The sequence below is a fragment of the Salmo salar genome, chromosome ssa09 (assembly GCF_905237065.1).
Source record: "Salmo salar chromosome ssa09, Ssal_v3.1, whole genome shotgun sequence".
NCBI lineage: Eukaryota > Metazoa > Chordata > Actinopteri > Salmoniformes > Salmonidae > Salmo > Salmo salar.
This window is the reverse complement of record NC_059450.1, coordinates 143,651,713-143,676,948: the sequence shown is the minus strand read 5'-3', so window position 1 is coordinate 143,676,948 and position 25,236 is coordinate 143,651,713. Positions and strand designations below refer to the sequence as shown.

At 44.1% G+C, this 25,236-nt stretch overlaps 1 protein-coding gene across 3 annotated transcripts; it reads left to right on the top strand.

The window, feature by feature from the left end:
• The first annotated feature begins 4 nt into the window (after positions 1-4).
• On the top strand, positions 5-16,262 carry LOC106613147 (von Willebrand factor A domain-containing protein 5A). Of its 3 annotated transcripts, none has more exons than XR_006771219.1 (18): positions 5-198; positions 2,074-2,124; positions 2,238-2,440; positions 2,769-2,991; positions 3,369-3,544; positions 3,753-3,867; positions 4,844-5,019; positions 5,224-5,312; positions 5,555-5,699; positions 10,334-10,413; positions 11,513-11,627; positions 11,779-11,937; positions 12,130-12,233; positions 12,979-13,196; positions 13,414-13,590; positions 15,076-15,233; positions 15,510-15,620; positions 15,893-16,262. XR_006771219.1 is itself a non-coding variant. In XM_045724748.1 (18 exons), the coding sequence occupies exons 2-18, from the start codon at positions 2,082-2,084 to the stop codon at positions 15,970-15,972; spliced, it is 2,376 nt and encodes a 791-aa protein (XP_045580704.1). In that variant the 5' UTR covers positions 5-198; positions 2,074-2,081; the 3' UTR covers positions 15,973-16,262. The 3 variants fall into 3 exon arrangements, 1 of the variants encoding a protein (XP_045580704.1); XM_045724748.1 differs by having other exon boundaries at positions 15,506-15,620; XR_006771220.1 differs by lacking the exons at positions 15,510-15,620; positions 15,893-16,262 and having other exon boundaries at positions 12,979-13,200.
• The last annotated feature ends 8,974 nt before the right edge of the window (positions 16,263-25,236 follow it).

Sequence of the window (25,236 nt, the reverse complement as noted above, 5' to 3'; positions counted from 1 at the left end):
GCAAGGAAGATAGTAGGCTTGACAATGAATACTGGTTAATGGGTTGAATGCACAACGATTACTATTGGTGTTTGCCTTTATAAACCAGGAAGTAGTCTCTTCATATATTAATTCTAAACGAAAGTAGAAACGGAGGGATTCTATCACGAGGACCAGTAAAACGCAATCATTGAAAAGCATCCTATCACACATTTTAAGGTAATATGTTACAGAGCAGCTTCGTTTGGGGATGACTAGCCTATTATGTGAAAGCGTTGAGTTGTAAAAAAATAGAAAATGATCAGACATCATTGAAATGGCACTTAGCCTACTTTGCTTATTATTGTTGGTGGCCAATATACGTTATAAATAAGCCATTCAATTCGATATATTGAACATACAGTATCACACTATCCTTATTTTATGGAGGTTTAGTTTAGCTTGCTAGAATAGACGCAGTCAGGGTGTGACAAGACCTTGATCATGAAGCTCCGTTCCATTACACGGAAGTCACTGGAAGAAGGCGTCTTCATGATGGGGCGTTTTGTTATTAGGCCCGACGGTCATTCTGATCATTATCACACATCGCTTGTGGTACGGTTATAGAAGCATAGGGAGCTTATCTTTCAGATCAGCGTGAAATATTATTATTATTATTATTATTTAAAAACTTTTAGTTGATACACACCTTTTCATAGGATTAAGGTTAGTGTTCCTACAAGGACATAATCATCTCCATGTTACAGCGCGTGTTTACAGAAGACAAAGGCTGTCTAGACTTGACAGTGAATGTCAAAGATTTCGATAACTAACTCAAGACAGACCAGAGCCTGTCGTTTTTAATAGGAGCAAATGAATCATAGTGGGCAGAACAAGCAAGGAGGTGGTGCAGAGCCAAGCTCGAACCAGTGGGATTACCACATTCTAGCATTTTGAAAATATATTTAACCTTTATTTAACTAGGCAAGTCAGTTAAGAACAAATTCTTATTTACAATGACGGCCTACCCCGGGCCAAACCCTAACGACCCTGGGCCAATTGTGCACAGCCCTATGGGACTCCCAATCACAGCCGGTTGTGATTCAGCCTGGACTCGAACCAGGGTCTGTAGCACTGAGATGCAGTTCCTTAGACAGCTGCGCCACTCTGGAGCCCCTTTGCCTATCCACATGGGGTACTTGAGAAGACTCATGAGACCATAGGCTAACTGGTAAAATACACGTGAGTGGGTACTTCAGGGGTACTCTGGACAGAGCAGAATGTACTTGGTGGTACAGTAACCTGCTCCACAGGACCCCAATGCTATTTAAAGTTATTATTTGTATAATTCATACCATGTTAAAGTTTAAATCACTTATTGTTTTCATAATTTGGCTGCTTGGCTCAGGATCATTTTAATACTGTGCTACAGTTGCCCCCAACCCTAGCAGCCATGACAAAACCTAATGTGCCTACAGCAAGAGACAACAATTGTGACATGTCTATCATGTCAATGTTTTACCAACCCGATAGTGATCAAAATGATGCTAGTTTAAGTTTTAATGCTCTGGGCAAAACAAGAAAAATACAGCCTGTAGGAGAACTACATTCACCCCTTGCCCATAAACGTGTAATTAGTATGAAACGTTTGAAACAGGGAGAGAACCTAAATGGAACAATTTAATAGGATCTCTGATTAGTTCAACCAGAGGTTACACAGGATGGACAATGGACAGAGACTGACATTATTGCGTCAAGCTGCTGTGATCATTTCATTGTTTATTGTTCACAAGAAATTCAGGCTTGTTTATGTCCTTTTTACACAAAGCAACTGTTGTATGAGGAAATGTGTTCTGGGAAGAGCAATACGGTATTACCTTAAAAAGCAATATTCTTTATCAGCAACCAGCAGTTATGGTGCGATAAACCTCTCCAATGGCTCTTATATTACTGTCAGTAGTTGAATTCTGTGGCTGCCTTTTATAAAACAATTTATCATAGACGCTTGGCATATTATGATTTATTGTTGCACGCCAATTAACTTAATTGAAGTGATGTGAACAGTGTCTAATTTGAGTTGAGGACAATAATATCCCACCTGACTTCCCCATTCAGCTGCCAAAATGGTGAACTGCTGTGGATTGGTAACTGTCAAGAATGAACCAGGTACTGTTTGAAAGCAGAAATGATTGTTTACTTCCCATGTCTGTGTGGATTTTCCTTCTCCCAGCCATCAATATCTTGTTTATCCTCTCTCCATCCATCGCTCTCTCTCTCAGTGCCTCTGAAGAGTATTGCTGTGGAGGTGAGTGTCCAGGGGCATGTGGCCACTGTGAGCTCCACTCTGCAGTATGAGAACCAGGAGGAGAGCCCTCTGGAGGCCATCTTTGTTTTCCCTCTGCCAGGAGAGGCTGCTGTCTGCAGGTTCAGCGCCAAGATAGGACAGTCTGAGGTGGTGGCTGAGGTTCAGGAGAAACAGAAGGTGAGGGGAAATGACAAGTCAACAACGAGACAAATGCAACAACGCAGATCTACAAAAGTATAATTTATAGTTGGATTCAGGTTAATTTCATGTTTATAACAATCAATAACATGTTAGTACAAATGTTACTAGTGTAGTTACATCATTACTACACAGGTTTAAGAACAACTTGGTGTAAAGTCTTACTGGGCAGCTATACCCAATTGGTTAACCAAGCAGTCTATGACTTGCGGAGCTTCAAGAATCAGTATTATCCTTTTGACCGCTCTCATATCACTATTGCCTCAGGCTGATGATGCGTCCTTGTGATCCTCTGTCCCCCTCTCAGGCGCGGGAGCAGTATGATGATTCGTTGAGCTTGGGCCAGCAGGCCTTCCTATTGGAGGAGAGTGATGAGAGCCCGGATGTGTTCAAGCTGAGTGTAGGTAGTCTGCCTCCAGGGGAGAAGGCCTCTGTCAGCCTGGACTATGTGACAGAGCTGGCTGTACAGGCTGACGATGGCCTGAGGCTCTGCCTTCCCGCCGTGCTCAACCCCCGCTATCAACCCCAGGGTAAGAACATGGGCCCCTGTATGGAGAGACACAAACCAGTAATACATCAGAGTGCAGTGTAAAACCTTGTGGGCAGCAGTGTGACTAGGAACCAGCAGCTGGTCCCAGAGGGTGGTGGTCTTCAGTCCTGCTCTTGGAGACCCACCGGGGGTGGTGCAGGCTTTAGTTCCAGTCCAGCTTAAACACATCTGATTGAATTAATCAAGGTCTTGTGAGTTGTTGAGTTGAAAGGTGCTGGGCTAGAACAAAAACATGCTAAGTGCTGGGCTGGAATAAAAACATGCTAATTTGTGGGTCTCTCTCTTCTCTCTATCCTTCTTTCTTCTCTCTCTGTCTCTCTCCCTCCTCCTCCCTCCCTGACCCCAACTTTCTCTAAGGGTCAGACATTGTTAGTGGTGGCAGTGCCCTGGTGTCCTCGGTGCCCGCTGGTTCTGTGCCCTACAGTCTGTCCCTCAGTGCCCGAGTGTCGTCCCCTCATCCCATCTCTAGAGTAGAGTCCAACTGTCCCCTGGACCCGCTCAACTACCCCAACACAGAGAAAACTCAAGCCACGGTACTGTGTGTGTGTGTGTGTGTGTGTGTGTGTGTGTGTGTGTGTGTGTGTGTGTGTGTGTGTGTGTGTGTGTGTGTGTGTGTGTGTGTGTGTGTGTGTGTATACGGTATATCTGTGTGTATGCACCATGAACCATCAGAATCCTTCATAGTTGTTACATTCCCTCTCTGACTGCTCTGTCTTCATGTGAATGTTGTTCTAACTGCAGGTCAGTCTGGCTGCAGGTCATCAGTTTGACCGGGACGTTGAGCTGTTGTTGTATTACCAAGACACCCATCAGCCTACTGCTATAGTAGAGGCAGCACAGACTTCTGCCAAGCCAGGTGAGGGGGGTGGGTGTACTCTGTTGTAGATGTGTGGATATGACATCAATGAGTAGGCTACTACCTTAATTCATCTTTACATAGAGGAACATGGTGAGACAGTAGATACAGTAGATGTAGTGTAGAGATGGAGAAAGGCTGTTCTCTCTCTCTCTCTCTCTCTCTCTCTCTCTCTCTCTCTCTCTCTCTCTCTCTCTCTCTCTGTCTTTCTCTCTCTCTCGCTCTCATTCTCTCTCTCTCTCTTTCTCTCTCAAATCAATTAAAAGTGCTTCATTGGCATGGGAAACATATGTTTACATTGCCAAAGCAAGTGAAATAGATAATAAACAAAAGTGAAACAAGCAATAAACAATTAACAGTAAAAATTACACTCACAGAAGTTCTAAAGGAATAGAGACATTTCAAATGACATATTATGTCTATATACAGTGTTGTAACAATGTGCAAATACTTAAAGTACAAAAGGGAAAATAAATATGGGTTGTATTTACAATGGTGTTTGTTCTTCACTGGTTGCCCTTTTCTTGTGGCAACAGGTCATAAATCTTGCTGCTGTGATTGCAAACGGTGGTATTTCAGCCAATAGATATGGGAGTTTATTAAAATTGGATTTGTTTTGACATTTTTTGTGTCTGTGTAATCTGAGGGAAATATGTGTCTCTAATATGGCTATACATTTGGCAGGAGGTTAGGAAGGTCAGCTCAGTTTCCACATCATTTTGTGGGAAGTGTGCACATGGCCTGTCTTCTCTTGATACCCAGGTATGCTTTCGGCAGCCTCTCTCAATAGCAAAACTATGCTCACTGAGTCTGTACATAGTCAAAGCTTTCCTTAACTTTGGGCCAGTCACAGTGGTCAGGTATTCTGCCACTGTGTACTCTCTGTTTAGGGCCAATTTGCATTCCAACTTGTTCTCTCTCTCTCTCTCTCTCTCTCTCTCTCTCTCTCTCTCTCTCTCTCTTCGCTCTCTCCCAGGCTCTCTGATGGGCGACCCAATGGTTATGCTGAGCATGTACCCAGAGTTCCCCAAGGATGTGATGTCATTGATGACCTCACACGGGGAGTTCCTGTTTGTTGTCGATTGCTCTGGCAGCATGTCATGCCCCATGCACAATGGGTCTGGGGCTCAGGACCGCATTGGCAGTGCCAGGGTATACAAACACACACACACACACACACACACACACACACACACACACACACACACACACATCTCAATCTGCACAGGATTCACCAAGAGATGGTTTAGATTGAAATCCAGTACACAGTGGTTACGCTGTAGTCTTCTGGTCTTTAAGATTGTCCTATATGGTTTATTGAAGAGTAAAGGCACTTGTTGAATTTCTCTCTTGCAGGATACTCTGCTGCTCTTGCTGAAAAGCCTGCCAATGGGCTGCTACTTCAACATCATCGGTTTTGGGTCCAGATATGAGTCCTTCTTTCCGTGAGTGTTCTCTCCTTCCAACCCTCGTCTCAATCAGTTCAAGTCAGTGTCTGAGGGCTTCCGTTTTTTACAAACACATTTAGCTGTGTCATTCTAGGGTTTTATCATGTATGTTGCACCAGGCAGTCACAATCCAAAGATAATCAGTGACAGTGTTTGACAGTTACTGTTTGTCTTGGGTCTGTAATATGTTGTGGTGATGACCCTTTGTCCTTCTGTGTGTGTGTCTATCTGGACATCAGTAAGAGTGTGGAGTACAGCCAGAAGACTATGGATGAGGCTCTGCAGAAGGTGAAGGCAATGAGGGCTGACCAGGGAGGTTCAGAGATCCTCCAGCCTTTAAAACATATCTACAGCCAGCCCTGCCTCCCTGACCAGCCCAGACAGGTAACTTACACACCTTACATAAACAAACACCCCATAGATAAATGTGTCTGCACTTTCTGTAACGATGGTTCCATTGAGAAGCTCATGCATTACTTTACTGTGGGTTATACAGTGACAGTAGGGATTACCTTTTTCATCAGCTGTTCAACCAAAATTATAATTTCATGTCCTTTTATCTACTGTACTTTGTTTTGTTAATGCATCATGTGTATAGATGACGTAATGTGTCATAACTGTTACCAAGAATGTAGTTGATTTAATGTATTATAGATGATGCCAAAGGAACCACTTGTCACAACGTCGACAGAAGGTGGCGCCTCTCCCCGGTCGGGCGGGTCGTTGTCGCCGGCCTACTAGCTACCTGATTATTGTGCACCCTGCCTTGTTGTGGCATTTTTTCCCATACTATTAAACGTGTGTTTCACGGACCTCAGTCTCCTGCGCCTGACTTCACCCCTCTTGCTATCGAAGTGTTTTATGACACCACTGTACCATGTTAGACTAGACTTGTTTTTAAGTGTCTAAAAAATATCTGAGTGCTCAACAATTAATGTTATTAATGTTAATATTTGTATCATTGTGGAGTGAGTGATACTTTAATATTTGTATCATTGTGGTGCGAGTGACACTTTAATATTTGTATCATTGTGGAGCGAGTGATACTTTAATATTTGTATCATTGTGGAGCGAGTGACACTTTAATATTTATATCATTGTGGAGCGAGTGACACTTTAATATTTGTATCATTGTGTATCGAGTGACACTTTAATATTTGTATCATTGTGGAGCGAGTGACACTTTAATATTTGTATCATTGTGGAGCGAGTGACACTTTTTAATATTTTTATCTAACCTCTAATCTCCTATCTGAAATTACTTATACATACCACACACAATGTAATTCATACAGTTTCCTCCTGAAACACCTGAAACTATATGAACCTGGGTCTCCCACGGGAGCAACCAATGTCTTAGACCATGAGGAAATTCCCTCTTGGGCTGAGGGCAGACACTGTTTATTTAAGTCCGCGGGTGAGGCTACCTCATCACATGACCATGACTGACTCATGTCCGCTACACATGACTACACTCACATGTACTGTCTGTTCACTACAATGTCATGTTTAGTTACAGAAATACACCCAACCAATGGCACGTTAAGTTACAGAGTTACAACCAACCAATGGCATGTTTAGTTACAGAGTTACACCCAACCAATGGCACGTTTAGTTACAGAGTTACAACCAACCTTAGTCATGTTTAGTTACAGAGTTACACCCAACCAATGACATGTTTAGTTACAGAGTTACACCCAACCAATGGCATGTTTAGTTACAGAGTTACACCCAACCAATGGCATGTTAGGTTACAGAGTTACACCCAGCCAATGGCATGTTAGGTTACAGAGTTACACCCAGCCAATGGCATGTTTAGTTTCTGAGTTAAACCCAACCAATGGCATGTTTAGTTTCAGAGTTACACCCAACCAATGGCATGTTTAGTTACAGAATTACACCAAACTGTCACGTCCTGGCCAGTATAAGGGTTAATTGTTATTGTAGTTTGGTCAGGACGTGGCACAGGGTTTTTGTTTTATGTGGTTATGGGTGGTGTGTTAGTTAGGAGGGCGTTTGATTTATTATTTCCGGGTTTTGAGTTATGGTCTATGTTTATGTATTTCTATGTGTAGTCTAGTGAGTGTGTTTTTTTGTCGTTCATCGTTTGTTTATTTTTGTATACGTGTTTGTTTGGTTTTTTTCCCTTCTTTTCCCGTAAATAAAGAAGATGAGTATACACATACCTGCTGCGTTTTGGTCCACCATTTCTAACGATGAACATGACAGAATCTCCCACCAACTAAGGACCAAGCAGCAGAAGAAAGGGGACTTCGAGTTGGACTGGCGGGAGAGATGGACCTGGGAGGAAGTTCTGGACGGGGCTGGACCTTGGCACCAGGCTGGGGATTATCGCCGCCCACAGTGGGAAATTGAGGCAGCCAAGGCAGAGAGGCGGAGGTACGAGGCCTTGGACGCGCTGAGGGAGAAGCACGAGAGGCACCCCCAAGACATTTTTTTGGGGGGGCACACGGGTAGTTTGGCTAGGCCTAGGAAGAGCCGGAAGCCAGCTACCCGTGGTTATATGGAGGAGCGTATGAGGTGGAGAGCGCCATGTTTCGCTGAGGAGCGCACTATCTCACCCATACGCACGCACAGTCCGGTGCGCGTTATTCCAGCCCCTCGCAGGTGCCGTGCTAGAGCGGGCATCCAGCCTGGTAGGAGGATGCTTGCGCAGCGCATCAGGTCGCCGGTACGCCTCCGAGGACCAGGCTACCCAACTCCCGCTCTACGCACGGCTACCATCAGGCCCCTGCACAACCCAGTCCGCCCTGTACAAGCACCCCGTTCGTGCAGGGCTACTAGTTCCATCCATTCAGGACGGGTTGTGCAGGAGGTAAGATCAAGACCGCCTGTGCGCCTCCATAGCCCTGGGTTTCCAGCTCCTGTCTCTGGAGGTGCGTGTTCCCAATCTGGTACGCCCAGTACCAGCACCACGCACCAGGCTTCAAGTGCGTAAACCCAGCCTCGCCAGTCAACAGTCGCCAGAGCTGCCCACCAGTAACAGTCGCCGGAGCTGCCCGCCAGTCAACAGTCGCCGGAGCTGCCCGCCAGTCAACAGTCGCCGGAGCTGCCCGCCAGTCAGTCAACAGTCGCCGGAGCTGCCCGCCAGTCAACAGTCGCCGGAGCTGACTGCCCTGAACCGCCGGAGCTGCCGGCCAGACTGCCCTGGACCGCCGGAGCTGCCGGCCAGACTGCCCTGAACCGCCGGAGCTGCCGGCCAGACTGCCCTGAACCGCCGGAGCTGCCGGCCAGACTGCCCTGAACCGCCGGAGCTGCCGGCCAGACTGCCCTGAACCGCCGGAGCTGCCGGCCAGACTGCCCTGAACCGCCGGAGCTGCCGGCCAGACTGCCCTGAACCGCCGGAGCTGCCGGCCAGACTGCCCTGGACCGCCGGAGCTGCCGGCCAGACTGCCCTGAACCGCCGGAGCTGCCGGCCAGACTGCCCTGAACCGCCGGAGCTGCCGGCCAGACTGCCCTGAACCGCCGGAGCTGCCGGCCAGACTGCCCTGAACCGTCCCGAGCGGCCAGACTGCCCTGAACCGTCCCGAGCGGCCAGACTGCCCTGAACCGTCCCGAGCGGCCAGACTGCCCTGAACCGTCCCGAGCGGCCAGACTGCCCTGAACCGTCCCGAGCGGCCAGACTGCCCAGACTGTCCCGAGCGGCCAGAGTGGCCCGACTGCCTGGAACGGCCAGAACCGGAGCCACCTCCTGATATAGGTGGGTTGGGGAGCGGGGCTGTAGCACAGTGCCGTCGTTGACGGCAGCCACCCTCCCTTCCCTCCCTTTTAGTAGAGGGGAATTTTTGTTTTGTTGTTTGGGGTTGTGTTTTTTTTTTTTTTTTTAAGGTGCTTCCGGGGTTAGCACATTTAAGGGGGGGGTACTGTCACGTCCTGGCCAGTATAAGGGTTAATTGTTATTGTAGTTTGGTCAGGACGTGGCAGAGGGTATTTGTTTTATGTGGTTCGGGGTGGTGTGTTAGTTAGGAGGGCGTTTGATTTATTATTTCCGGGTTTTGAGTTATGGTCTATGTTTATGTATTTCTATGTGTAGTCTAGTGAGTGTGTTTCTATGTTGAGTTAATTGGGGTGGACTTCCAATTGACGGCAGCTGTTTGGTGTTGCCTTTGATTGGAAGTCCTATATTAGTTGGGTGTGTTTGTCTTGTATTTGTGGGAGATTGTTCTTGGATTGCTGTGTTGCCTTCAAGACTGTCATTTTGTCATTCATCGTTTGTTAATTTTTGTATACGTGTTTGTTTATTTTTGTATACGTGTTTGTTTGGTTTTTTCCCTTCTTTTCCCGTAAATAAAGAAGATGAGTATACACATACCTGCTGCGTTTTGGTCCACCATTTCTAACGACGAGCGTGACACAAACCAATGGCACGTTTAGTTACAGAGTTACACCCAACCAATGGCATGTTTAGTTACAGAGTTACACCCAACCAATGGCATGTTTAGTTACAGAGTTACACCCAACCAATGGCATGTTTAGTTACAGAGTTACACCCAACCAATGGCATGTTTAGTTACAGAGTTACACCCAACCAATGGCATGTTTAGTTACAGAGTTACACCCTACCAATGACATGTTTAGTTACAGAGTTACACCCTACCAATGGCATGTTTAGTTACACCCAACCAATGGCATGTTTAGTTCCAGAGTTACACCCAACCAATGGCATGTTTAGTTACACCCAACCAATGGCATGTTTAGTTACAGAGTTACACCCAACCAATGGCATGTTTAGTTACACCCAACCAATGGCATGTTTAGTTACAGAGTTACACCCTACCAATGGCATGTTTAGTTACAGAGTTACACCCTACCAATGGCATGTTTAGTTCCAGAGTTACACCCAACCAAACAGTATCTTTTGACTGTGTGGTATTTATAGTTCTTACTGGTACATCAAATAGACTTGTGTTTTTCGTTGCTGAGGAAACATTCTCTGTATACTTCAAGGCTGCATGTACATTATTTCACATTAACACATGATGAACTGTCGTCCTCAGCTCTTCTTGTTCACTGACGGTGAGGTGAGGAACACCAAGGAAGTCCTGGATCTGGTGAAGGCAAATGCCGGTTCTCACAGGTGGGACCACAATCATTGTTTCTCCTATCATAACCTAGTTTTGGCTGGGCTTCCATAGATAACTTTATTACCTCCCACCTGAAAGGTAAAAGACAGTTCGAAAATGACTGCGAGGGTAGGTGGGGTGGTCCAAAATAGGGGAGTTTTGTTTTGCTTTGGGGAGGGTAGTGTGGTTTTTATTGGACACAGGGGAGGGTAGTGGTGTTTTTATTGGACACAGGGAGGGTAGTGTGTTTTTTATTGGACACAGGGAGGGTAGTGGTGTTTTTATTGGACGCAGGGGAGGGTAGTGGTGTTTTTATTGGACGCAGGGGAGGGTAGTGTGGTTTTTATTGGACGCAGGGGAGGGTAGTGTGGTTGTTATTGGACACAGGGGAGGGTAGTGTGGTGTTTTTATTGGACACAGGGGAGGGTAGTGTGGTGTTTTTATTGGACACAGGGGAGGGTAGTGGTGTTTTTATTGGACACAGGGGAGGGTAGTGGTGTTTTTATTGGACACAGGGGAGGGTAGTGTGGTTTTTATTGGACACAGGGGAGGGTAGTGGTGTTTTTATTGGACACAGGGAGGGTAGTGGTGTTTTTATTGGACACAGGGGAGGGTAGTGTGGTTTTTATTGGACACAGGGGAGGGTAGTGTGGTTTTTATTGGACACAGGGGAGGGTAGTGGTGTTTTTATTGGACACAGGGGAGGGTAGTGGTGTTTTTATTGGACACAGGGAGGATAGTGGTGTTTTTATTGGACACAGGGGAGGGTAGTGGGGTTTTTATTGGACACAGGGGAGGGTAGTGGGGTTTTTATTGGACACAGGGGAGGGTAGTGGTGTTTTTATGGGACACAGGGGAGTTTTGTGAATGTCCCTTCCAAGCTGCGCGTGAAATTCAGACTTCCACTTGCTGATCATTGTCTGCAACTGGCTCTGATCGTAGTGTAATGAGACGGGCAGGGAAAGCTTCTGTCTTGATGATTATTCCTTCTGTACTGTTAAGTCAGTCAGCCCACAAGCACAAGAAAACGGTACCAGTGATTTGTTTGATAGCCTTATTTTGGTATTTGACAACACCAATAATAATAGTGTTTCCCTGGTGTGTCCCTGCTAGGTGCTTCTCCTTTGGGATCGGGGAGGGGGCCAGCTCTGCTCTCATCTCTGGGGTGGCCAAGCAGGGTGGAGGGCACGCACAGTTTATCACAGGACAGGACAGGATGCAGCCCAAAGTAAGAGAGTTTATGAGTGAGTGTGTGAGTGTGTGTGTGCATACGTAAAGAGAGGGCTGTATTGGTTAGAAATGTTTTCATCACCTCCCTTCTTCTCTCCACCCCTTCTTCTCTCTCCCTCTCCATCGTTCCCTTCACTCTCCTCCCTCAGGTGATGCAGTCCCTCCGGTTTGCCCTGCAGCCGGCTGTGGTGGACATCTCAGTCAAGTGGAATGTCCCAAATGGGGTGTCTGTCACCCCTCTGTCTCCACCAATCAGAATGCTCTTCCAGGGTCAAAGAGCACTGCTGTATGCCCAGATCACTGGGGAGGTGGGGGCTCTGCCTTCTCCTGTTATGAGTGTTAATATTGTTTAACATACAGTATGTCAATGTTCAAAGGGCACTGGTAAGGTCATAACTATTTGTTTGGTCACAGTCCACGTGTTTCACTCAAGGCCATATTTCCTTGTTTTCTCTCTATATCGTTCTGTCTCTCTTTCTTTCTCCATCTCCTTCTCTCAGAGCTCAGGGGACACAGAGGGCTCAGTGACAGTGAAGTACAGCCTGGCTGAGCAGCCTGTTGAGAACCAGCTGAGCTTCAGTCTCAAGCCTGCAGAGGACACTGGGTAAAAACAACACTGTTTATACTGTTTACAGTGTGCAGGCCTTGGTCAGATACATTAAGGGAATGTGCCACCACTTTCAGACAAGACTGCCATGACGCTCCATTAACAGAAACAGTGCCAGCACTGCTAATGCATTTCAGCTATGTAGTATGATTTGATACATTTAGTAGATACCCCCATCCCATCTTCAATCCTCCTCTCTTAATCTCTCTATCCCTCCTCTCCCACATTCCACCATCTTAATCTCTATCCCTCCACTCCCCCACTCCACCATCTTAATCTCTATCCCTTCACTCCCCCACTCCACCATCTTAATCTCTCTATCCCTCCTCTCCCTCACTCCACCATCTTAATCTCTCTATCCCTCCACTCCCCCACTCCACCATCTTAATCTCTATCCCTCCACTCTCCCACTCCACCATCTTAATCTCTCTATCCCTCCTCTCCCCATCTCCACCATCTTAATCTCTCTATCCCTCCACTCTCCCACTCCACCATCTTAATCTCTCTATCCCTCCACTCTCCCACTCCACCATTTTAATCTCTCTATCCCTCCACTCTCCCACTCCACCATCTTAATCTCTCTATCCCTCCACTCTCCCACTCCACCATCTTAATCTCTCTAACCCTCCACTCCCCCACTCCACCATCTTAATCTCTCTATCCCTCCACTCTCCCACTCCACCATCTTAATCTCTCTATCCCTCCACTCCACCATCTTAATCTCTGTATCCCTCCTCTCCAGACTGACTGTCCACAGGCTGGGGGCTCGAACCCTGATCCGCTGCATAGAGATGGAAGAGAGACAGGGGGGTGGAGAGAAGAAGGGAGTGAAAGAGAAGGTGGTTGAGCTCAGTGTCCAGTCAGGAGTGAGCAGTGCCTTTACTGCCTTCATCGCTGTCCACAAAGTAGATGGAAAGGCTGTGCAAGGACCGATGCTACGCAGACAAGTCCCCACGCCAAGTGAGTGAGTGTCTTGGAAGCAGAGTCTGTGTAAAGAAATTATTTTATGCAGATATTATGTAAACTGCACTAAATAAGTGGAAACCCGAGCTGCAGTGTCACAAACTGTACCTTCTGCACGTGTAAGCCTCAGTGTTTAGTTATAAATGTGTTCTGTGTGTTTTACTTTGTTTGTAACCCAGTGACCTGTGTGTTTCTTCTTTTTTTTTCTTCTCAGCGTTGCGTCAAAGCTCCATGCCCAGGATGATGGCGTGTGGTGATGCTATGAACAGGTCTATGCCCAGGAGTGTTTTGCGTCGTGCTCCTATGCCCATAAAGATGAATTTCGATGTCCAAGCTGATATGGGTCCCCGAGGATTAAGGTCAAAGTTTAGCAAAAAGAGTAAAAGTGAAGGTAAGCACTGAGTCTATTTGGTTAAGAAACATGACTCATGCTCATGACTCTACTTCACTATGCTTACCTATCACTATTATGAGTTAATAATAATACTTTTACTGAACCCTGTTAATACGATCCCTGTTCATTGGTATTAAGATTGTGATCTGATGGGTTCATGTTTAAAGTCTGCATGTTTTGATGAAACTACATGACTTTATTCATTTCAGGTTCAATTCAAATAATAATTACATTTGACAAAATCCGGAATTGACAATAAACATTTCATAACTTTTTTCCGTTTCACATGTTATGGCTTTGACAGAAATGTTGGAATTAACATTGTAAATCAAAAAGAAAGGAGGACCAAGGCACTCTTCATATAATTGATTAAAATGCCTTTATTAGTATGGCATGTTCAATAGAAACAATTTTTATAAAAATCCGATGCGTTTCGGCTGCATGGCCTTCGTCAGGGAGTACAAAGAAATAATACAATGTTCTCTTTTTACCAGCTTTTCACATTAACCCTAATTTGAAGAGGGAGTGGTTCAAATTGATTGGACACACCTAGTAAGCAATAGTGTACACACTTTAAAGTGAAATACTGTAGCTATGTTATCATAACAATTTAACTCCAAGCTAGAAGTATCAGAACACTTAGAAAGGTAGCTCTAACCTAAAATATGTCTGGGAGAAGTGTCAAGAATAAGAAAGCAATATATTCCATAGTACACTAGAACACAGCAAAACATGAAAAACATGAGTCTAAACATAGCTGAGGGCATTTGAGCAAAATGTCCACTAGATGACAGCAAATGTACCCATCACAACCCTACAAGAAGGGTGAGAAATCCATATCTTCATTTAAACCCGGGTATTTAGTGGCCACTACATTTGCTGTCATCTAGTGGACATTTTGCTCAAATGCCCTCAGCTATGTTTAGACTCTTGTTGTTCATGTTTTGCTGTGTTCTAGTGTACTATGGAATATATTGCTTTCTTATTCTTGACACTTCTCCCGGACATATTTTAGGTTTGTACCTTAGTAGCGCTTCCCTTCCTCCTCTTTCTAACATTGTAAATGTTGAATTATTTTGGGTAGAAGTGAACTGCAATTAAAATATTGAATTGTGATCTGTTATTGATAGACTTTTGTTGATGGGAATGTACAAAACAAACATTACCGATTTACATTGGTTTTCTGGTTTGGAGACTTGAAGTATTAGACTGTGACCAAGACTCTTGCAAAGGGTTAATATCTGAGTTAACCTCATTTGAAATACCTGTTGTTCACATGAGAATTGTAACACAGTTGGATACTTCTCAAAGCGTATCCATTTATTGTGATTGTATTACTCAAGCCCAGTACAAGGACTTTACCACTGTTTTTAGGGTTAGGGTGACCCAGTTAGCCACTGGTGCTATAATTGAACAGTTAAGGTACTAGATATGTGACTGTTGATCAGTTGTAACCGTTCTGACCATTTGTTGACCCATCAGGCTTTGACTGTCCAGCCCCAGCCTCTAATCCTGCAATGGACCCTCTCCTCCAGCTGATCTCCCTCCAGAAGGCCTCTGGTTCCTGGGTCCTGGAGGCAGCGTTGGCTGAGGTGCTGGGGAAGACTGAGGAGGAGTTGGCCAAGCCAAAGCCTGCATCGGTAGGTCCACAGAAATAAACTGAGACTCAGCAATATGAGCGTGCTGCAAGACTCTGCACTCACACAGAGTATCTGCACGTATGCTCTGTAGAAAGACCATCAGCTCTGGACAAAGGCATGATGACCATTGAACTGAATCTCACAATGATTCCCATCTCAGTATCCTTATCTATGCTCTTTCTCATCATGTCTGTCTGTCTGTCTGTCTGTCTGTCTGTCTGTCTGACTCACTGACTCACTCACTCACTCACTCACTCACTCACGTGGGCCAGGAAGTGTGGGCCACGGTTCTAGCCCTGGTATGGCTCTATGGGTTCAAGATGGAGGCTCAGGAGGAGTGGCAGTTTCTGGCCATGAAGGCAGTATCATGGATCCAGGCTCAGAAAGGTAGCTATAACTCACTCTCATAGTCCTGGCATCTAAACTCTTGGCCTTCATTTAACCTGATTGGAAATAAATTGTTTAGGTGAAAGCAATTTCCTGGTTGGGATCCACTGTATTACTTAAATGACAAATATATGTATTTTGAGTAGAATCATTCACAATACAATGTTGGTGGTATTTTGTCTTCAAACAAGTGTTTGAAGATACATTTTACCCACCCTTGTCCCCATGATTCCACAGTATAATGATCCCTGTCCTGGTGATGTGTGTTTCAGCGGCCAGTGTGTCCGAGTGTGTCCAGGCTGGAAACACCCTTCTGGGTTGCCAGGTGCAGAAAGAAACCCTGGGACTCTGAGACGTTCACCCTGCTTGTCCTCTCTCTGTCCCCCACACTCCTGCTACTCTACCTGGGGTCAGATATACACGCAACCCCACCTGCTCCTGGTCCCCTCCTCAAAACAACATGGTGGAACTAGTTACTGTACCGGTCTGAACAAGCTTAATTACCAACCTCTTACCAATAATACCACTACTGTAATTTACTGTTGTTGTATTGCTATTTATACTGAACAGAAATGTAAATGTAACATGTAAAGTGTTGGTCCCATGTCTCATGAGCTGAAATAAAATATCCCAGAAATGTTCCATACGCACAAAAAGCTTATTTCTTTCAAATTATATGCAGAAATGTGTTTACATCCCTGTTAGTGAGCATTTCTCCTTTGCCAAGATAATCCATCCACCTGACAGGTGTGGCATGTCAAGAAGCTGATAAAACAGCATGATCATTACACAGGTGCACCTTGTGCTGGGGACAACAAAAGTCCTCTCTAAAATGTGTAGTTTTGTCACACAACACAATGTGCCACAGATGTTTTGAGGGAGTGTGCAATTGACATGGTGACTGCAGGTATGTCCACCAGAGCTGTTACCAGAAACTGTAATGTTAATTTCTCTACCATAAACTGCCTCAAATGTTGTTTTAGAGAATTTGGCAGTACATCCAACCTGCCTCACAACCACAGACCATGTGTAACAATGCCAGCCCAGGACCTCCACATCTGGCTTATTCATCTATTGGTAGTCTGAGACCAGCCATCCGGACAGCTGATGAAACTGTCTAGGCCTGGCTCCTGAGTGTGTAGGCCTATACCCTACCAGGCCCACCCAAGGGTGCGCCCCTTCCCATTCATGTGAAATCCATAGATTAGGGCCTAATTTATTTATTTCAATTGACTGATTTTCTTATATGAACTGTAACTGAGTAAACCCAACCCTTTCTGGAGAGCCATGATTTTGTTCCAGCCCTGCTTGAACACACCTGATTAATGGGGTCCATGAGGAGTGTTAGGTATCTGCCAATGAAGAAGAGTAGGCTAGAAGACAACTTTGAACTTGTGTTATGATAATTAAAGGCAGAATTATTCACAGAGAAATACTATGTAGGCTACCCAGTTCCTTTACTGTATGCTGAGCAGCTCACCAACCGTTCTAAATCAAATCAAATCAAATTGTATTGGTCACATACACATGGTTACCAGATGTTAATGTGAGTGTAGCGAAATGCTTGTGCTTCTAGTTCCAACAGTGCAGTAATATCTAACAAGTAATCTAAAAATTCCCCAACAGCTTCCTAATACACACAAATTAAGAGGGGTGAATGAGAATATGTACATATAAGTATATGAATGAGCGATGGCCAAGTGGCATAGGCAAGGTGCAGTAGATGGTATAAAATACAGTATATGCATGTGATATGATTCATGTAAGATATGTAAACATTATTAAAGTGGCATTATTTAAAGTGGCATTGTTTAAAGTGACTAGTGATCCATTTATTAAAGTGTTCAGTGATTGGGTCTCAACACAGTATATACATGTGATATGAGTAATGTCATTTTTATTAGGATCCACATAACGCTAGCTAATCTTCCTGGGGTCCAACACTAATTAACAAGACATTACAAACAACCACAATCAAGACTTCACAAACATTCAACAAGTAGACAATACAGATAATTAAAATACCTGACAGGAAACACATTTAACATTCAGTTGATGCTTTCCATTTGCTGTCCAGTCATATGGTCTATCACAGATGTTCTTTTATTTTTTTCTTGAAGGTGGATTTACTTTTTGCTTGAGAAATATGGATTGGTAAAAAGTTCCATTCACCTATAGCTCTATATAAAACTGTAGATTTAAGGTGATTTGTGCTTGGCTTGAGTTGTTTTAGCTGCACTGAATTTGCCTGTCTGGTTTGGTGGTTATGCGTGTTGCTACTATGTAGTAATTGGACTGAAAAATATAACATTCCTAAAGAAAATCAGAAGTCTAGATAGTAATTTGTTTTTAACATGAAGCCATGAGAGATTCTGATGCATTTGAATAATATTCATTTGGTTAGAGCAATGAAGAGATAATCTGCCAGCCCTGTTTTGAGCCATTTGGAGCTTTTTTATATCTTTCTTTGCAGCAGATGACCATATAACCGGACAGTACTCTAAGTGTGATAGGACCAGGGATTGAATCACCTGATGCAGTGTGCTAGATGTTACATACTCTGAACATTTTCTTGTAACAGCAATTCCCTTACCCATCTTAATATCAATATTATCTATGTGTTCTGACCATGATAAAGCTGAGTCTGACATGACGCCGAGTAGTTTTGTTTTTTCACTTCCTCTATATGCGTTCTATTCATCAACACATTCAATTGGGGATCATCAGCAAGCATATATCTTGAACCAAATACAATACATTTCGTTTTAGAAATGTTCAACACCAATTTGTTCATATCAACCCACTCAGACACCATTCTTAGTTCACTGCTCTGTACATCTGTTAGCTCATTATATTCTGATGCTGCACTATACATTGTAGAGTCATCAGCATACATGACCACTCCTGCTTTGTTCATTACTGAAGGTAAATCATTAGTAAAGATAGAGTAGAGCATTGGGCCTAGGCAGCTTCCTTGAGGAACACCACAATCTATATCTTTACTATTTGAAAAGCTACCATTAAAGAACACGTTTTGCCTTCTCCTGGATAGATAGCTTTCCATCCAGGATAGAGCTGCATCCTTAAAACCATAACATTTGAGTTTTCCTAGTAACACTTCATGATCAATTATCTCAAAAGCTGCACTGAAATCCAGCAACACTGCACCAACTAACTTCCTATCACCCATACTCTTTAACCAATCCACTGTCATTTGTTTTAAGACCGTACTTGTAGAATGCCCTTCTTTGTATGCATGCTGGAAACCCGTTATCAGACCATTACATGAGAAATAATCCTTGATTTGTACAGATACAATTTTTTCCAAGCAATTTGGTGTCTAGATTATCTGTACCAGGCGACTTGTCATCGGAAAGAGACAACAGCATCCTTTCTACCTCTTTCCTTTCTACTTGATGAAATTTGAACCTGCATTGCCTCCCCTTCATGATACAATCTTTTATAAGGGTATATGACATGGATCCATCAGTTGGAATCATAGCATTCCTCAACTTGTCCACCCAGCCTATAAAATATGAATTAAAGTAGTTTGCGATGTCATGTGGTTTTGTAATAAATATACCCTCTGATTCAACAAAAGAGGCAGACATATTTGAATTCCTACTCATAATAGTGTTCAACGTTCTCCACAGGTTTTTCCCATCACCCTTTACTTCATCAATTTTGTGCTGATAGAATCCCTTCTTCTTTCCTTTGTTTAGCTTGGTCACAAGATTTCTTAATTTACAATAACTTTGCTTATCAAACAAAGTACCAGATGTATCTGCTACTTTTTTGGCATCATAACGTTGAATCATTAAATTTCTCAGCTCATCATCAATCCATGGGGCACCGTTTGACCTCACAGTGCATTTTCTTAAAAGGGGTGTGTTTATCAGCTATACTCATAAATCATTTCATAAACAAACTTAATGACATTTCAGGATCATCCTTCCTACACACTTCTAACCATTGCACATTCTTAATTTCATCCACAAATGAGTTCTGATTGAACCCTCTGTAGGACCTGCGGTAGATTATTTTAGGGCCAGCCTTTGGTATTTTAGTATTCCTAGTGAGTGCAACCAAGTCATGATCACTGTAACCTAGTGCCACTGATACAGCTTTAGAACAATGTTCAGCCATATTAGTAAAAATGTGATCAATACAAGTTGATGATGTAATACCAGACCTATTAGTGAACGTTCTGGTTGGTAATGTCATAACTTGGGTTAGGTTACATACATTAGCAACATAAATAACTTTCTTTCTCTTTGGACAGATTGTATTAAAAAAATTGATATTCATATCTCCACAAAAATATATTTTCCTATTTTCATCAGATACCTTTTCCAACATTTTGCAAATTCCATCAATATATTTCACATCAGCACTAGGTGGCCTATAGCAGCAACCAACTAGTATAAGTTTCAAATGTGGTAAATGCACCTGTACCCATAGTGCCTCTAATCCATTCAACATTAAGTCCTTACATTGTTTTACTGGAATATGACTCTGGATGTAAACTGCAACTCCAACCCCATATCTATTTCTGTCCCTCCTGAACAAATTGTACCCATGTATAGAGATCTCAGCATCCTCAAAAGAAGAGTCCAAGTGAGTCTCTGATATTGCATAATACATGAATATTGTTTGACTGCACTAGACAGCATATTTCATGAATTTTGTTCCTTAAACTGCATATATTCAGGTGAGCAATTAACAGACCTTTCTTTGGTAGATGTACAGTATTTATATGTCCAAACATGAATCAGTAGTTGGAATCTGAGAGATACTCTGTGTGTGTATGTGGGGCTAAAATTACTTGTGTCTGTCACACCTCCTAACTCCATGGGAGGAAGGGTGAACAATCAGTTTGTCATACTTCATATATGCTATGTCACCTCGTTCTCTTGCAGCCTTCATGGCTGGTATTGGTTCCTTTCTTCTTTGACGGACTGCATCTGAGAAATCCTCATTGATGAAGATGAAGGACCCTTTAAGGCGTTTGGCTTTTTCAAGGACTGCAAGCTTATCCTTGAACCTGAGGAATTTCACTACAATTGGCCTGGGTCTGGTTCCATTCTCACCACTAGTGACCCCTGGTTTCCCAGACCTGTGAGCACGTTCCAGCTCTACCTGTTGATCCAGTTGTAGCGCCTCATAAAACAGCTTTCGAATTTTGTCCTCTGATTCAGCCCATGTCTCACTTTGGCTCTCCTGGATACCATCGATTCCAAGATTATTTCTCCTGGATTGTCCATCCAGGTAATCAGCCTTCCCAGACATGTTCTGGAGGCCCTCCCTGACTGTGGTGATTTCATTCCACATTGAGGAACAGTTGCTGGAAAGTGTATCCTGTGTGGTCTTCAATACATCCACATCCTTCTGTGAACTGAAGGCTTGTTTTAATGTCTTGTACATCTTTAGTTAGGTCGTCCAGCCGTTTGTTGGTAGACTCCATGATCATTTGTATGAAGCTTTTAAAGTTATTTTCCTGCTGAAGTATCATTTCCTTGGAGAATACTTTTTTCTTCTCCAAGAGTTCACGTACCTGCCCAGCAGAGACGTAATCCTCGTCTTTTTTCAGAGGCATGATAGTAGGATGAGCCCTCTATTCACTCTGTGAAATTAGAGACGCCAGCAGTAGAAAACTCGGTGGTCCTGAAACCGAGAGAAATTGAAGTGTGGCCCTAGCCACAAGGGCTAACCGCTTAGTGTGCTTGGTATCCAGCAATAGTAACCCAGGCTGCCTAGCTTGATAGCTAGCAGCTAGGCTAGTTGCTTTGCCAATGTATTACCACCTTGTTTGAGCTAGGATCCCTGGACATATATCAGCGGTCCCAGAGATAACGCTAACTGCGTCCCAGGATCCAGATATGAATTGGAAAACTACTGTAAACTTTTATTAGCTAACTAGGTTGTTTGTTGTTAAAGTAAAACAAACTGAGTCTCTAGTCTTGTACTGCGCGAGATGGCGGTGGGGTTACACCAACGTAAGATATGTAACATTATTAAAGTCGCATTATTTAAAGTGGCACTGTTTAAAGTGAGGGCAGATAGTTTGCCCCCGGTGATGCATTGTGCAGACCGCACCAACCTCTGGAGAGCCTTGTCGTTGAAGGCGGTGCAGTTGCCGTACCAGGCTGTGATACAGCCCGACAGGATGCTCTCGATTGTGCATCTGTAAAAGTTTGTCAGGGTTTTGGGTGACAGGCCAAATTTCTTCAGCCTCCTGAGGTTGAAGAGGCGCTGTTCTGCCTTATTCACCACACTATATGGGTGGGTGGACCATTTCAGTTTGTCTGTGATGTGTATGCCCAAGAACTTAAAAATTGTCCACCTTCTCCACTGGTCTCCCTTCGATGTGGATAGAGGGGTGCTCCCTCTGCTGTTTCCTGAAGTCCACGATCATCTCCTTTGTTTTGTTAACGTTGAGTGTGAGGTTGTTTTCCTGACACCACACTCCGAGTGCCCTCACCTCCTCCCTGTAGGCTGTCCCGTTGTTGTTGGTGATCAAGCCCTCTACTGTTGTGTCGGCTGCAAACTTGATGATTGAGTTGGAGGTGTGAATGGCCACGTAGTCGTGGGTGAACAGGGAGTACAGGAGAGGGCTGAGCACACACCCTTGTGGGGCCCCAGTGTTGAGGGTCAGCGAAGTGTAGATGTTGTTTCCTGCCTTCACCACCTGGGGGCGGCCCGTCAGAAAGTCCAGGACCCAGTTGCACAGGGAGGGGTCAAGACCCAGGGCCTCCAGCTTGATGATGAGCTTGGAGGGTACTATGGTGTTGAATGCTGAGCTGTAGTCAATGAACAGCATTCTTACATAGGTATTATTTTTGTCCAGATGGGATAGGGCAGTGTACAGTGTGATGGCGATTGCGTCATCTGTGGACCTGTTGGGGCGGTATGCAAACTGAAGTGGCTCTAGGGTGGCCGGTAAAGTGGCGGTGATATGATCCTTGATTAGCCTCTCAAAGCACTTCATGATGACATAAGTGAGTGCTATGGGGCGGTAGTCATTTAGTTCAGTTATCTTTGCCTTCTTGGGTACAGGAACAATGGTATCCATCTTGAAGCATGTGGGGACAACAGACTGGGATAGGGAGCGATTAAATATGTCTGTAAACACACCAGCCAGCTGGTCTGCGCATGCTCTGAGGAAGCGGCTAAAGATGCCGTCTGGGCCAGCAGCTTTGCGAGGGTTAACAAGTTTAAATGTTTTACTCATGTCAGCCACTGAGAAGGAGAGGGGGGGGGCACATTCTTTGTTAGCGATCCGCGATGGTGGCACTGTATTGTCCTCAAAGCGGGCAAAGAAGGTGTTTACTTTGTCTGGAAGCGTAATGTTGGTGTCCGTGCCGTGGCTGTTTTTGTTTTCGTAGTCTATGATTACCTGTAGACCCTGCCACATACGTCTCATGTCTGAGCCATTGAATTGTGACTCCACCTTGTCCCTGTACCGGCATTTTGCTTGTTTGATTGTCTTGCGTAGCGAATAACTACACTGTTTATATTCAGCCATATCTCCAGACCTCTTTCCATGGTTAAATGCAGTGGATCTCGGTTTCAGTTTTACGCGAATGCCACCATCAATCCACGGTTTCTGGTTAGGGTAGGTTTTAACCTGTTGGGGACCCTTTTGAGATAGGACCCATTAACGGGATTGCTTGACAAGATAGCATGGCGCGAAATTCAAAACAGCAAAAATCGAATAATTTCAATTTCTCAAATATACGACTATTTTACACCATTTTAAAGATACACTTCTCCTTGATGTAACCACATTGTCCAATTTCAAAAAGGCTTTACAGCGAAAGCAAAACATTAGATTATGTTCGGAGAGTACATAGACAAAAATAATCACAGACATTTTCCAAGCAAGCATATATGTCAATAAAACCCAAAACACAGCTAAATGAAGCACTAACCTTTGATGATCTTCATCAGATGACACTCCTAGGACATTATGTTACACAATACATGTATGTTTTGTTCGATAAAGTTCATATTTATATCCAAAAACAGCATTTTACATTGGCGCGTGACATTCAGAAAATGTCCAATGTTTAGCCTCCAGAACTACCGGTGAATGAGCACAATGAGCACACATATTACAAAGATACTCATCATAAACGTTGACAAAATACATAACAACTATTTTAAGAATTATAGATAGACTACTCCTGGATGCAACCGCTGTGTCAGATTTTAAAATAGCTTTACGGAGAAAGCACATTTTTCAATATTCTGAGTACATAGCTCAGCCATCACGGCTAGCTATTCAGACACCCGCCAAGTTCGGGGCAACATAAACTCAGAATTAGTATTAGAAATATTGTATTAGCTTTGCTGATCTTCGTCAGAATGCACTCCCAGGACTGCTACTTCCACAAGAAATGTTGTTTTTGTTCCGAATAATCCATATTTATGTCCAAATACCTCAGTTTTGTTCGTGCGTTCAGAGCACTATCCAAAGGAATAACGCGCGAGCGCGGAACCAGAGACGAAAAGTCAAAATGTTCCATTACCGTACTTAGAAGTGCAGTCCACTCAGTAGCTGAGCTCCTATATTCTGCCCGGTTACTGGATACGTATGAAACAACTTCCGGAGGGCTTTTGACAGCCAATGGAAGCCTTAGGAAGTGCAACGTGACCCCTAAGTATTTGTAGTTTCTCTAGGGATTCAAAAGTAGAACTACAGTTCTCAGACCTTGCACGTCCTGGTTGAAATTTTCTCAGGTTTTTGCCTGCCATATGAGTTCTGTTATACTCACAGACACCATTCAAACAGTTTTAGAAACTGGAGAGTGTTTTCTATCCAAATCTACTAATAATATGCATATTCTATTTCCTGGGCAAGAGTAGTAACCAGTTTAAATTGGGTACGTTTTTCATCCGGCCGTGAAAATACGGCCCCCTAGCCCCAAGAGGTTTTAATGGTCACAGTGGGTACGACGTCTCCAATACACTTATTTATAAACGCACTCACCAAGTCAGCATATAGGTCAATATTGTCCTCTGAGTCTGATCGGAACATATTCCAGTCCGCGTGATCAAAACAATCTTGGAGAGTGGCTTCCGATTGGTCAGGCCAGCATTGAATGGTTCTCGTCACTTGTACATCCTGTTTGAGTTTCTGCCTATAAGCCGGGATGAGCAAGATGGCGTCGTGGTTGGATTTTCCAAAGGGAGGGCGGGGGAGGGCTTTGTATGCATTGTGGAAGTTAGAGGAGCAGTGGTCGAGAGTATTAGCTCTACGTGTCATACAATAAATTAGCTGATCAAATTTAGGTAGCATTGTTCTCAAATTTGCTTTGTTAAAATCCCCAGCTACAATAAATGCAGCCTCCGGATATATAGTTTCCAGTTGACATAGAGCCGAGTGAAGTTCCTTGAGGGCCGTCTTGGTGTTTGCTTTGGGGGGGGGTGTACACAGCTGTGACTAATAACTGACGAGAATTCTCTTGATAGAATGTCCGACATTTGATTGTAAGGAATTCTAGGTCGGGTGAGCAGAAGGACTTGAGTTCCTGTATGTTGTTATGATTACACCAAGAGTTGTTCATCATAAAGCATACACCCCAACCCCTTCCTCTTCCCAGAGAGGTGTTTA